Source organism: Parasteatoda tepidariorum, chromosome 3 (assembly GCF_982258835.1).
Source record: "Parasteatoda tepidariorum strain Cologne lab strain chromosome 3, Ptep-v5.0, whole genome shotgun sequence".
Lineage (NCBI taxonomy): Eukaryota > Metazoa > Arthropoda > Arachnida > Araneae > Theridiidae > Parasteatoda > Parasteatoda tepidariorum.
The window spans coordinates 61,364,627-61,380,488 of record NC_141757.1 but is presented as its reverse complement, the minus strand read 5'-3'; the positions used below and the strand labels follow the sequence as shown (position 1 = coordinate 61,380,488).

The 15,862-nt window shown below is 29.2% G+C and overlaps 1 protein-coding gene across 1 annotated transcript; it reads right to left on the bottom strand.

Moving 5' to 3' along the window:
- Positions 1 to 5,261: 5,261 nt before the first annotated feature.
- On the bottom strand, positions 5,262 to 12,226 carry LOC107440610 (techylectin-like protein). The gene is made up of 6 exons (XM_016053583.4): positions 12,069 to 12,226; positions 10,397 to 10,537; positions 8,601 to 8,770; positions 7,497 to 7,602; positions 6,864 to 7,028; positions 5,262 to 6,075 (listed from the first exon to the last, which is right to left on the bottom strand). The coding sequence occupies exons 1-6, from the start codon at positions 12,115 to 12,117 to the stop codon at positions 5,765 to 5,767; spliced, it is 942 nt and encodes a 313-aa protein (XP_015909069.2). The 5' UTR covers positions 12,118 to 12,226; the 3' UTR covers positions 5,262 to 5,764.
- Positions 12,227 to 15,862: the final 3,636 nt, after the last annotated feature.

The window sequence follows — 15,862 nt, the reverse complement described above, 5'->3', positions numbered from 1 at the left end:
GAGGCTTCTATATCTTTGTCAGTAGATGAGAATAAAAGTGTCAAAAAAACTACAATGAATTAAAATATGAAAACGTCAACTATGCACATTTCAAAGGACATTTATGAAATTCTTTTCACTTTAAATAACTTTATTCCCATTCTTTATAAATATTACAAAAGTAATTCACAAATACAACATTAAAAAGTCAATTCCCAATTTTTTTAATGACAATAATTTAAGCATTATTAATTATTTTTCAAATTATTGCTCGAATGAATATTTAAAAATTTAAGCAATAACAATTAAAAAATAATTAAGTATTTTCATGAATATACAAAAAAATATTTTAAAAGAAAGCATCCGATGATATCAGTCTTATATTCATATAAATAATTTTAAATGACATTAAATTCTTTGTTTATCTATGACATTAAATTCTATGACAATCAACATAGCTCTGAACAATAAATTTCCTTCCACTGTGGTAACTAATTCAGGGGTTGGAACAATTATGCTTATAACCCATAATCTGGTAGGAAAAAGTCATCACTGCCACTTCTTCCAAGGCATCTACATCGATTGTGGATGCATCGTCCGATTCTATGTCCAGACCTTCTACAGTTTCTGTTACAGATACTGGGTCTACATGATAGAGCCGAACCAGCTTCATAATCGTAGTCTTGTGCGCTGGAAACTGTAAAAAATATCTTAATTAATTCGTAGTTCATATGAGCGAATGTAGCAGAAAACACTAAACATTTTTTTGTCTTAATTTATTCTTTCATTTTTTGCATTCTAACAAATCTTCAGAGTATTTTTTAAGTCTTCGCATTTTACTAATTCATATAAGCTCATCACACAAAAAATTAATTACACTTTGCGTAATCACTTAAAAGCTGTATTCAGATTTAGGATAAAGATAGGGCATGGGGAGTGGTTTTTTTTTTTCTTTTTTTTTTTTTGCTTGCCCTTTCTTCTTTACATTATAGATCTGTCGCTCACCAAAAGTTGGCTACTCTCAAGGATCAGCATGTTTATGTAAACATTGTGGGTAGAGCAGTGGTGGCTCAGGAGAGAGAGCGTTTGTGACCCAGTGAGGTTATTCAGGTTCGAATCCCAGCTGCGGCGGTGTACAAATTCTGCTCCCTGCTCGCAACTGACCGCAGTTCTGACGTGAAATATTCTCAGTGGTAGACAGCTCATGGGTTAGAATCCCCTTTCCGTTAGACTAACAGTCATGGGAGGTTTTCGCGGTTTTTCTCTCCATGTAACTCAAATGCGGGTTAGTTCCATTAAAAAGTCTTCCACAAAGGTTTGTTCCAAGGCTAGTTTGCAAGCTAGTTTGCCCCAAGACTTGATCTAGGAGTTACAAAATTACAAGGCGTCAGAGTTAAACATTGTTGACAATCGTGGCAATCGTGTTGCGTGGGTGGGTGTATATATATGTGCTATATACATACAGGTCAGGAGAGAGTCCCCCTCTCGTGAGATGCTTTCGCGGTCACTGTCATTCATAGCAGCAGTACCATATTACACAAAAAACAGTTTTTTCGATCCTACTTCAAGTAATGGCGATGAATGTTGCATAATATTTGAACTATCATATAAACTGGTTAAGTCAAATGTTAGCTGAATCTAACGATTGCTAACCTGATCCACACTCACACTAGAAATTTCATCGTTTTTTCTTTCTTTTTCCTCTGTTGCTCTGATGAAACTAATGATTCAACAGATTTTTACAATTTATTCTTCGTATTATTCGATGGACAATTTCTTTAAATTGACATATATGAATATAAAAATACTTCTATAAGAAAAAAATTAAGTATTAAAATTAAGTATTAAAGATAGGATTTTAATTGGATGCTGTTATTGCCATTAATCGTAGAATATCAAAGCTTTCTTCATCCATGTAAAGTCTGCCATTCCGCATGTCTGAATTACTGTTGAAAATATTGGTTGATGGTAAACGTTTTTTATTGCGAAAATTCGTTTAAATTTTAATAAGTTGTTAAACTGAATAATATTTCCAGGAAAATTAAGCCTATTTTACACGTAAATATGTTACAATGCAGGGGTTGTTGCAAAAAAAAAAAAAAAAAAAATGAAAACACTTCTATACTGACACATTTCTTGATCTTATTCAAAAATTACTTCAAAAATCATTTTATAAATCTCGAAGTGTTTAGGTTATGCGATTTCTCAAACTTATCAATGAAGTTTATAGTTTTTAGAGGTTTGAGGGACCAACAATAAATTACAAACGGAAAATAGCATTTTTGAACGCTCTTTGCTAAAAAATGTAACAATAAATTTGTATCTTGTAACAAACATTTTGATTATTGCGTGCAATAATTGAACAAAATTGCGTAAGTCTAGTTGAAATATTTATGAAAATATTTATATTTTTACGAGAACTACTTTTTTTGTCTCACGTTTTTTTTGCTGAAATTTTAAAAATATCCAATAAAATTAAACAAAATTTTTGGAGCAATTTAAACTTAATAAAAAAAAATGTTTCAAAATTGGAATTTTTTTTTTAAAACTGGAAATATGAGTAATTAAAGTAGTACTTTTATACTGCACATGCACGGCGAAAATAAATTTTTTTTCCTCTTAATTTTTTAGTGAATCGTATTTAGCAATTAATAAAAAAAGTTAGATTTTAATATAAAATGTTTCAAGCAATTTTCTTATTTGTTTTCGTTCTCTCTAAAAGTAATCTTCAAATGACAAGGGATTTTTCACACATTTCATTTTGTACTATGAAGCACAATTTATTAAAAATGATAATATTGGGGATCATCCCCCATAAAAGCATCTTTTTCGCTCGTTTTCCTTCCTTATACAATCATATTTCGGTATATGGACGTTTATTGTTAGGTATTATCATTTGTTATTTAATTTTCTCTTATGATACAAAGTAATATATTTAGAAAATCCCTTATTTTGAGTTTCGTTTAAAAAGTACAAAAGTTACTTAAATTGTTTGAAACTTTGTGCATTTTTAAGATATTCAAATCAAACTTTTTCATTATATGCCAAATACGATTCACTACAAAATAATAATAGTTAAAAATTGCTGCATTTTTCCGCACATGTACTGTATAAAGAACTATTCAATTTACTTTTTGCACAGTTTTCGACGAATTTTTTTTAAATCATAAAGAAAATAATTCGTCATTAATTTTAAATTGCTCTAAAAATTTTGTTTAGTTTTATTCAATTTTTTCAAAGTTACGGCAAACAGGCGTAAGACAAAAAATATTAGTTTTTTTTTTAAATAAAGATGTCCATATCTTCATAAATATGACCAAAATTGACCGATGAATTTAAAAATCAGTTGATAAAACGGAAGAAAATTGAAATGCCTGATTTGCTGCGTTCTGCTTGTAAAACAAAGTATTTTTTCCCACCACCCTTCAAAAATAGTTCAAAGTACAAAGTTCGTTAACAGATGGCACTGCTAACTGAGAAAAACCATTAAATATTTTTAAAATAATCACAATTTGTTGTAAAAATAAGATATAATCTGAGGAGAAAGCATACCCGTGACCTTGTAAACATTTCAGTTGAAATGATCTGATATATAGCAGTAAACAATGTTTTATAGTTTTTTCAGTTAGAATCACGATTTGTAGGTGAAGTTTGCAACTATTTTTTAATTTTACAAGAATAAATTATTTTCTTTTTAGTTGAGCGCAGCAAACAATGCACTTCTTTCTCTAACGCTTTTTCTTGAATTATTATCTTTTTTTTTTCCTTCATTTTTATGACACCCGGCAAGCGAGTAGCGATCTTATAAAATTTATTATTTATTATCTAAAACACTTGCCACTTTTATTTCACGCCATAATAAAAGGTAATAGCTGTTTCTTTCCCCCAATAATATTTCGAATATAAATGGTAAAGTAGTTATTTTTTGAACTTTAATGAAAGTTTAAATTAAAAAAAGTATTGGACAAAAAACATGTATAACATATGCATGATAATTTGAATCATATTTACCTAACACTAGACACAAGACCAGCAAAGAGTAAATAATTAGTTTATTCATGATTTCATGTGTTGCCAATTTGATACATCATTTAGTTTTTATACGACTCTTAACAAAATTCAACCTATAATGCATGCAGTATCACTATCTATTGTTGCAAGTTTGCTGAGTGCGCAAATACTTTCACTTTTAGAAAACAGTCAATAAAATTAATTTGAGGTCTAATAGAATGTGTAGCAAACGCGAAAACAACAAAATGGCTGACATTATTGAGTAAACTCTTACGACATATGGATGAACGCTTTATATTATTTACGTTTCACTCAGTAGTTAGTGTCCTAATGAATTATTATAAAATATGAATCTGAAACATTTAGCATGGTGAAATATTTTTTAATTGATCCAAAATAATTCATAGGAAAAAGAATTCTTTAAAATTTAGAAATGATATAAAGAATTCCAGTAAAGAATAAAGAATGAATAATTTATTTTGTAATGAAAAATTTATTTTATAATAAAAATTTTTTATTTTCTTATTGTACGGTGGTTGTTATTATTGATAACTAACTTTTTTTTATATCTTTTAATTTGATTTTCGGTTTTGTTTTTCATAATTTTAATGGTAGTGAGTTTTCATTTCTATTTTGATTTACTAATTTATTTACTCTCTTGCATTTTGAATATTTTATATTTTTTGTTCGTATAAAAACATTTCTTTGTGTAAGCTATTATGAAGTAAAAATTTCGTATTCTAGAAAATACTTTAGAGTGACTTTTTATATATTCCTAAACATCAATAAATCATATTTTTTTCTCCGACTCAAATTCCATCGGAATACAAGAATAAATATGTTTGACGACGTGGAAAAAATCTAAATAACGAAATGTTTACTTTGGACTGTATTTTCACAAATTTAAAAAAAAACATGGCAGTGGGAAGCCTATTTTTTTCTTATATCTATTAACACAAACATGAAACAATGTTGGAAATTTCATCGTTTTTTAAACTATAAAATATAAAGTAGGGGTTGATTGTCACATATTTTTGTTTTTAATTCTATACTTATTCTGTTAATGTGCAAGAACATTTTCAAAAACAAATAACGAATTTCATGGGTTATCATGTTATCTACATGATTCCATTTTTTGAATCGTTCTTCTTGTCAAAAATTTTTATATTTGCTAAACTTAAAAAAAAAAGAACTTTTTTTTAAAATGTGACAACTTATTTCTTCCAAGGGTTAATTATCACATGCATTTTAAATGACTAAAAGTCTCAAAAGTAATGTTTAAGTTTTATTCACAAATAATATACAATAATATCAGCAATTAGGTACCAATTAGTCAGAATCGCAGTTTTGGCTTACATTAAGCGAAGATTTTAGACGTCTCATGCACTGTTCATGTCCCTGTCCTTTAGATTCCATACACTGTATCCATTTTTCGTATGAGCAACTTATTGAATACGGTTCTACACAAACCAGACAAAAACATTTTTTTCACCACTTATTGACTCACAAATTTTGGAACACTTCTTTTTGGTTCTTTTATTGCCAGTTGTCATTGTTTGGAGATTTTTAATACATCCAACAAAGCTTTCTGGAACGATCCCGACTACATTACGCCCTTCTTCTTGAGTTTCTTTTTGGCAGTAACGAGCAATCGTCTATTTATCTTTACAAAAATGAATAATTGGCATTCGAATGGTTATTTATTTCCAACGATGCATTGTGAAATTTAAAAGCGAAGACAAAAATCTCTTAAAAAAACTTAGTTTTGATACAGCTATGCTTTAATACTACGAGATTGCCGAAACGGGACGATTTTTTGTTTGAAACCTTTAGACCTTATTTTAATTTCAGTTGTGTCGAACGATTCATCAAAATCCCTCCAAGTTTTCCACTCTACACCTGAATCATCTCCCTCGTCACCGTCCCGTTTTCCTTTGGCATACATTCCATTCAAGTTCGCTGAATGGCATGCGTTATACCACCATCCACCACTATATAGTGAAGCACAATTACCATCTTCTAACAGATCATTGTCTACATCTTTCGTCGAGAACTTCATGCCATTATGATCAGTCATACAATCACCTGAAAAAAATTACAATGTACCTTCAATAAAGCCTTCAAGCACCTTCAATAACTTTTGATCAAATGATCGCATTTTCACGCGCTAGGACTCAATCTTATTAGCTTGAGGATTTAAGAGGCAATACTCTCCCGACCGAACTCAACTGTTGTAAGACTGGAGACAGGGAGGGAAATTCAAAATATTTTTTTTAAAATTCGCGCTGTTTAATTTTCATAATTAAACCGATGATGGATATTTACTTTCTTTAGGAGTATCTTTCGATATATGTGAAATACAGGGCCGTCACTCAATCACAATATGAGATATATAGCATGCAGTACTTCGTATTCTCTATGAATTTTTTCACCCAAAATTGTGGCGATACAATTCCGCAATTAACAGTTTTTGATAGGTAGTTAAAAAATGTACAGTTGCCTGATTTTAAATTTTTGATAGTTACTGTGGAGACTGGTTTTGTTTTTCACTCTGAGCTATGCGTATGTGTGTAGGCATTAACCTTGAACGGGCAGATGGCTTCATGATTTTAGAGAATGAAGAGCTCGCGGAGTTTAAATACTCAATTTAATTATTCAACGTTTAATTATTTTCATCGCGATTTGCTCTTTAGCAACCCTATAATAAGTATACGTTTTCGGTTGCAATTTTGAAAAGAACTCGTAAATTAGATAGTAATGCTGGTTCATAAGAAACACCCTGCATGTTCTGTAATGCACGATAGAATATGATAAAATACAAAAAAAATAAATGTAAATATATATTATTAAAAAGAGATGAAATTGATATACACCTGCATTTCCACTATAGTCTCTAATATGCAAAGTGTAGTTTTGTGTCTCGTCATCAATCCAAAATACATCATACGCTGCGTATTTTTCTGCACCTTCAACGTCTTTCAAATCAAATCGAATGGAATAGAGATTTTGATTTGTCAAGGAAAATATATTATCATTACCTAAAATGATTTAAAGCATTTTAGAACAATATTTGTATAAAATAAATTTACAGTAGAATAATAGATTCTTTATACAACTAGTGTATTTCAATATTTTAAAAAAATTGAAAGCGCAGTTTCCAAAAATTATAGCCAGTTGGTGCTCGATAATTTAAGACTTAAGTTTGAGCATAACTTTGGTAAATTGAGAAAAATATAATAAATTGAGATAGTTAAAAATGTAATTTTCTTGACTGGAATTGTAATGAAATCATATATGCAAATTTATATTAATAATAATTTAGTCTACGTAGTCTTAATTTTGTTAGAATTTTTTTTTATTAATTCTATGTTCAAATAGGCTTTATTCTCTTCGGATTTTTAAAAATATATTTATTTAAGCGAATAATACAGAGAGAGCGAGGCGCATCTAGCATGTTTGTCAATTTATTACATGTATGAAGCACCAGAACAAAATATTTTTAATACCTAACCAGAAATCCTTTTCAATGTGGCCAAAACCAGTTTTATAGTTTAACCAATCCTGATAAAAATAATCCTCTGGTCTCTTGAAATCTCCCCTTCTTTGAATGAGCTGAAAAACGAATTAAAATCGTATGAAATTTAAAGAGGTATTGAACAAACACAAACACTAAAATGAATATGGGGGTCAAAGCTATTCATATTATGTTCAAAGCTGTTCATATTATGTTTTAAACATCACACTACTGCACAATCTACAAAAATTAGTAAATTATTAATAAATGTATCATTATTTATTATGTTTACGACAAACACGACTTAAAAAGTGAGTATTAGCAACAGGAAAAAGAATTAGGCTGTCCCTAATTTCTTCCGACAAGTACACTGAATGATTGGGCTCTTATAGCAACTCATATTATTGATTATTCATTTTATTGATATAAAAAATTTTCAGAAAATGATAATAAATGTTTAACTCATGAAAAATGAATTATTTGCAACGGATTAATAATGATCCGTGGTGGCCCAGGCGATAGAGCACACGCCTCCCAATAAGTAAGCCGAGTTCAAAACCTAGTGATGGCTGGTTGATACTCTGATACTCTGTTTTCAAAAGGTTTTATGACGACTTTGAGTCATCTACAGTAAAAAATCTCGGATCAAATTACAGTAAAAGGTACTGACACTTAAGATGCCAGGACTTTTTACCGGAACATGTTAGGGAATAAAAAAAAATCTGATCTACCGTAATATTTACAGTATTAATTATACTAAAGTCACCGAATCAGTCGAATTAAATAAACATTACTGTAAAATTTAGGGTAAAAAATTTTGAAGTAGAAATGGAATTTAAGATAAAATGAATTTTACGGATGATACACCCAAAGTGTCAATACTTCACACAGTAATTTTATCCGGAATTTTTTACAGCTACCATCATTTTCGCTTGTACAGGTATAATTAAATGAATGAACAAACAAATGAAGTTGATATTTCTATAAACAATAATAAAAGGCTAAATATAAACATTGTTTATATTTAGCCTTTACAAAAATACAAAAATATCTCCTTCTTAAAAATATCGATTCAGAAGGAATAAAGTAAACTTACAGTCCATCCTCCTCCATCTGTGTCCATGTCGCAATAAACTTGTAAGGATTTTCTTTCCATGATTCTGCTTCTTGGCCAAATAGTATAAGATCCACTGTGATAATTTCCAGTTAAAAGTAACTCCTCACAGTCCACGGGACCCGACGTAAGATTTAACTTTACAGTTGGGCCTAAAAAAAGGTTTTTTACTGTCCATAAGTCATTTTTGATTCATTTTTAAACCATAGATTTCAATTTCGTCTTTCCAAGTTATCATGTCTAGTTTATTCCACAATATTAAAGGAAACTAATGACATGAGAACCTGGATTGTCAGAAAATGTGTTAACCATTTATAACAAATAAATGTTAAGTTGCTAGCTTTGGTTTTGCAAAAGAAATTCAAAAATATTAACTTTCATGTTTTTATACGTTCATTATTATTATTACTAGTGAAATAAAATTTGAGAATAAGGGGTTCCATTTTTGTTAGAAAGGATGAGTGTTACTGTAATTCAAGAAATATATAAAAATGCTAGTTAAATTTTTTGCTTTTCGAAAAGCGGTAAAGTAAATAATCAAAAATTCGCTATTGAATAAAGCTTAGAAATCATACACTAAGCTGAAATATACCAACATAATTTTTAAGGCTAAAATATTTCCATTTTTTTAATACTTATTATTATTTGTTGCTCTTTCCGGTAACTTTGCGTTATTAGTTTAAGCAAAACACGTTTGTTGAAGTTCATTCTATAAAGAAAAGATTAACTATATTCCATTTGGCATTATGCTTTATCTCGAAAAAATTTTTGTAGTCAACATTAATTACCATCATGAAATTTTTTCGATACTTATCTTTCCTTTGGGAGGCCATACTAACAGCAGCATCTATATTAATTATCATATTAACAAAATTCAATTTCTTTTTCTTTTAATAATTGATACTTATTTAAACTGCACCTGTTAACACAACACTAGTAGTTTAATACTATTAGCGTTAATAATAGTTTGGCAAATTTTTACGGTTCCCCGAAACGAGTACCTCTTTTCCATTAAAATTGTTTCTTGTAACTTGTTATACTTGTTATTATACTTGTCACATATAACTTGTTTCTTTTTACATTAAATTACTGTTGATTTTAAATAACTTAGTTTCATAAAAACGTGTTTCATAAACCTAACTATAAACAAAATAAATGTATGATTTCAGCAGATGATATGAGAAATACAAATTTGGGTGACGTAATCTGCATATGCTACCATGCATAGTGTATATATATATATATATATATATATATATATATATATATATATATATATATATATATATATATATATATATATATAGCAAGCCTGCTTGAAATCAAGCGAATTCTTAAGGCAGAGGGCGCACTTCTTGTTCTTAGTGGCGCCATCTATGGTCAAGAATATGATTTTGCCACACACATACGTCAGAATCCGTTTAACAGGGAGGACTCAGTCACACTGCTCTTATCCTTCCGCATATCGAAATTTTTGACCTGAACCAGAGAACAATCAATCTCCAATTCAGTACCCCCAGGGGTATTGATTTGTTATGGAAACTTTAAGGATATCGTGACGCCAACATATTTAACGTGCAGCAGTTACCATTCAATACACTGGGATTCTTCGGCCACCTGGATTAGAACTCCTGTTCTCACGAACCGGAATCCAACGTCCTACCAACCAGGCTATCCCGGCCACACTTGGAAATAATTTATTCTATTAATTATGCAAGTTTGAAAATAGTTTTCAGCATAGTATTGTAAAATATGGTTAGTGAAAAATACTGACTTACAGACAGGATAGTTATCTTTTGCTTTTTCAATCATATACTCTGCAACATCCAAAAATGATGAAGCTCCTCCATTGTTATCACATTCTATTCGTGTGTTTCTACCTTTGCTCACTATCACCAAAGTAACTAATATCACTGCAGCTTAATATAAATAAATAATAAAGAATTAAGTTATTAAAATATCTACTATCTCAATAATTATTAATTTTACATACATTGTAAAACGTTTTAGTGCATATATAGCTGCCACTATTTTAGAGTTGAAGTCAATTAAATGCATTTTTATGTACAGAACTGTGATTATCGTGCAAAAACTGGCAAAATAACAACTGTTTGAAAGAATCAACGTAAATGTACTACTAAAAATGTGCTTGTTGTTTTAAACGAAATGTTTTTGTAATGAAGCAAGAAATTGATTTATAGCACATGACAATATACGTTGCCAGTAACTACACAAACAAAATTCGAAGAAATAAATAAATAAATAAAATTATAACAGTGAAATAGTAAATAAAATGTGACTAACCAACTCTGTAAAAAATTTAAGTTTACCTCAACACCAAAAATCGTGTCAACTACACACCGAAATTTTCTACAGTTGACTTTTTAAATAAGTTTAGAACAATAAGGACTAACAATAATAAGATTTAGATAATAACATATTAAAATTTTAATTCAATTTGTCAACATTTTAGAGCCTCATTATCGCTTGGGGCAGTTAATTAAAGTGGAAAGAATTTTTTGTTTGCAAGCAAATTATTAAAATTGAATGAATAGTTAAAAAAAATTTCGAGCAATGGTGTTTATAATACGTGCACTTTTAGACAACCTTTGGATAGATTATTCAGTTCTAAGAAATGATATCTCGCCACTATACGTTTAGAATTTAAAAAAAAATATTTAAATAATTTATTATGAGGCATGTTAGGTGTTAATGACAGATATAATTATAATTAATTAAAAAGAGTTATCTGCTATTTTATATGCTCTAGATTGTTAACTATAAATACTGATAAAACTGGTACATTTTAATCGTTTAAAAACGACGTAAATCGTTAAAAGTTTATTTTAGAATGCACTACTGAATGGTTGCAGACGACTTTCCATATCTTATAAATTAATCATTATTATTTACTCTCAATCTGCTCTATTAAAACGATTTTAAAGCTGTTAAGTTTCAGCCCTTAGCTGTGGTCAAACTGGCAAATTTAAATGGTTTTGCTTTGCCCTCAAATTATGATTAAAATGACTGTTACTCTGTTACTTTGTGTATACATAGAGAATACACTGTAAAAACTCCGGCTCAAATGACGGTAAAAAATAAATACTGGCACCTTGGGAGCATCAGTGATAAAATTAAATTAATCTAAAATCCGTTTCCCGTAAAATTTTATATCCTATATTTTACAGTATTAGTTATTTATTTATATATATTACGTGATTTTACATTAAATATTACTGTAAGAATTAAAGTATAATGAGATTTTTTTTTCCGTTAAATTTTACGGTCAAAAGTACCAGCACTCTGGGTGTCGTTACTTTTTACCGCGATTTGATCCGAAATTTTTTACAGTATATGAACATTATCTTATATGATTTTTTACGCAGTACTCTAATTAATGAAGTTTATAAAAAAGTACGTAAGTCAATCAAGTGTTTGTTTTATATTTACCCGATACCAGGCAAACGCTTATGAGAAAAACAAATATCAGCTTATTCATGCCTCAATTGTGAATCAACACAGCAGTAAAAAAAAGGCTTTTATACTAAAATGATGCAAAGACTGACACAAATTTATACTTAACTTATTCCTAACTGTTTGTTGAATTCGTGGAACATTTCACTTTGTCTAGAATTATTGTACTAAACTGAAGGACACTTCAGCATCGGTGGTTTCATTTCCTAACTGCAAAACATCCGATTGACCTGATTATTTTGAAAAAATTTTTACCTAATAGTTTGTAGTAAAACAAATTTGATATAATTTTTTCAAACGGCTATTTGTTGTTAACTTACAAAATCCAGTTTTACTAGTTAGAAATTTCTTCTCAAAGAATTTAAATGAAGTTTATTCTCAAATTCCAAAACCAAATGTATCAATCTTGCTATTATTTCGCCTAAACTATAATATTGTAAAATTTTGGACTTCCTTTCATAATAAAGAAGTGAAAATTAATCCTTTTTAACTTAAATACACGATACTAAGATTCGATTTCAATATAATAAAGTTCAATTGTATGTTTGAGTGTACTGTTTTTAATATTTTTTTAAAAAATAAATGTTTACAGCCATTTTGAAACTAACTTGAATTTTGCAATTACACTGAAATTTTATTTAATTATTATATATTGCGTTTGAAATAACAACGAAAATACTCCATATTTAACGTGCTAATTGGATACTTGTAACTAATTGTTTGGTTGTATCTGATCATGATTTTGTGCATGGCGTGTTAACGTTACAGCTTTAAGATTTATTATCACGCAGAATCAATTTTCGAAACAGATTTAATTGAAAAACTGCAAGAGACGTTACACCTGTGTCGAAACTGGTTGCCTGGCCCACGCTTAGCTTTACTCCTTTAGTTATTGTTTTTGCAAAAAAAGAAGGATTTTTACAGCAATTTGTGGAGATTTATAAACGCATAAAGAAAAAGAGATAAAAACTAAATAAAACAAAATTATGACTATCGACTACAATACGACAACTTATAAAATTATCTACTTTTTTATGTATTTATTTATTTTGTCAAATCATTATGAGATTCAATTAATGTCAAAACACTTTAACCGCGAATAAAAAAGGAAAACGAAGAATTTGTCATCATCATACTGCCATTTTTCCTACATTTTGTTAAAAGAAAATGTTCTGATATCTTTTTTTCATTGTGATATTGTAAATTAACTCTACGAAAGATAGACATAAAACAAGTCAAATTCATTGTATCATTTATTACACAGATAAAATTACAGAATATTACTACGCGTAAAATTATACTTATGTCTTTACTGATTCAATAAAATTGCCCAACGTTTAATTTTGCAATGCAAATTCTTTTGTCCTCGTCTATTTTTTAATCATTTTCATTCATTTCATTTTCCAAATAATTTGAGAAATATCATTTCGGTTTTTATTCGATTCTCAACAGAAATTCTTTTTAAACGTTGTGTCAAAAGATTTGACAAACCAGTGTAAAAATAAATCTATATCGATTATTCAATAAAATTTTCTCAATATTAATAAACATATATTTAAATTAAAGATAGAAGAAAACAACAATAATAAAGAAGTTCTCGAGACATGAAAAGAGAAACAGTTTGTTATTCAAGTTTTTTTTTTTTTTTCTTAAAGAAAAGAAAGAAAAAGAAGAGCAAAACGACAACAAAGTTATATTCTAGAAACATATTTCCTGCCCAACACGGTTTTTGAATTAATGTTTATTGACAGAATAAAGTAGAAACTTTTTCGAACTGCTTTCTGTAAAATAGGAACACATTTATAACAGTTTCGCTTTTTCTTTTATTTTTATTATTTAGACCAAAATATAGGTGGAAATATAGAAAACTATTCAAGTAGCTGCAGTATAAAATAAATATTTAATTTCAACTTTTCAAAACCTATAGAGAAAGCATTGCGAAGTTTTCATGTTAGGCAACAGTGTTGTTTCTTAATGAGTGTGAAGATAAAAAAGGAATGTAAATAAAAAATACGTATAAATTTTTTTAACTTTTCTAGATATTAACGTGAGAAATTTAAAAAATTAACTAATTTATTCATTTATACCTTTATTTAAATCATTTGAAGTGCGAATATGTAAAGAAAAATATCTTCGATAAGAGCAAACATTCGCATGAAACTGCAGAAGGTCAGAAACAGATTGGATACTGCGTGAAAATTTGATTACAATTGTAGTTGTCTTTTTTTTCCTTTAATCCTATACGCAAACGAAATTAATATCAGTTTTTTTTTCTCTCTTTTTCTTCTTTCTTTCGTTTCTTAAATTTTTGATACGCTTATAAACTTTTTCTTCTTATAAATATAACTCTGTCGTTGAATAGCCGACACAATATTGAGTTTACTACTATCAATAACAAGCTTAAGCCCGTCCCGCCCCCGTAAGGGGGCATCTGGGGGCACTCCGAAAGTTCGAAGTGAGCGTAACAGTTCAATTACATGAGCAAACATATTCAAAATTTTCAAATTAGAGTTTTAACAAATAGGTGGAATATTAAATATGAAATCCAGAAAACGGTGCTACTTAGAAATAAACCAAGGAAACAAACATTACAAAGAAAATAAACAGTAACAATCAGAAGAGATATTGATGTCGCATCTTCAGTAGGGGTGCAAAGTTAATAAAAGGAAACAATTTCACATGGAAAATAAAGGATGTTTGTAACTCAGAATATAATTATGGCTGGCACAACAGTACTAAAGTTATCAAATTCCAGTAATTATTATTATTTTTTTTAAACAGAAAGTACATATATATACCATATATAAAAACTCTAGGAACACAAGTGATTAAAATTTTCAAAATTAGGAATCACATAGGGGCAGAGATTGACAAAGCATGAGACTAAAGCTCCAAAAAAAACATTTTAAGAGAAAATTCAAGTAATAATCAAACCATAACAGGTAAGTTAATAAGCCGTGATTTAGGTGTATTTTTCCTAACAAGAGGCAGCAAAAGGCCATCAGGATTCAGGGAGGTGCCTTGTTACTAAACAATTTTCTTATTATTTCCTCAATTCCCTTTTTTATTTTAGGGTTTGACCAATGCTGCTTTATAAACTCGTAGGTGGTTTTTGAATGAAAAAATTTCTCTCTAATGTGCTTAAAATTTGTACACTGGATTAAAATATGTTCCCAATCCTCAACAAGCTGACAGGTACTGCACAGCTGAGCTCCCCCAAAAAACCTGGCTTGATAATGTCCATGACAGCCGTGATTAGTTAGGAATTGATTTAAAAAGAAATTCCCCATGATTTTCCTCGTTTGAACTTTCGGGAGGAGCTCGAATGTGTGCCTTCCCTTTGTGAAGCTGTCACTCCATCTCTCCTGCATCTTTACTACTATCAATGCTCAACTTCATAGCCTTCTAATTTTGAACCTAATCCAGAAGACAAGGGAACTCCTGGATCAAGTATTAAGAGAAATTTGCCTTCGTGGAGGACTTTTTGAGGGAAATGTAACTAATCAAGCTACATTAAAGAGACTGTTCTTTTTTTATATCTAAAAACACATTCATTTAAAAATCACACAACTAAATTAAAATAATTAAAATAACGGTAACCGGTTAGTAAAAACCTTGAAAAATAAATGGAAAAATCCGTGATTGGTTAGTATAAACCTTAAATTCAAAGCAAAAACTATTCTCATCAAAAATCAACGACTCCCTGATGTTTCATAAATTTTCTTGTTATTTTATTTTTAATTTATCTCGTTGTATGTATTTTTTATTCA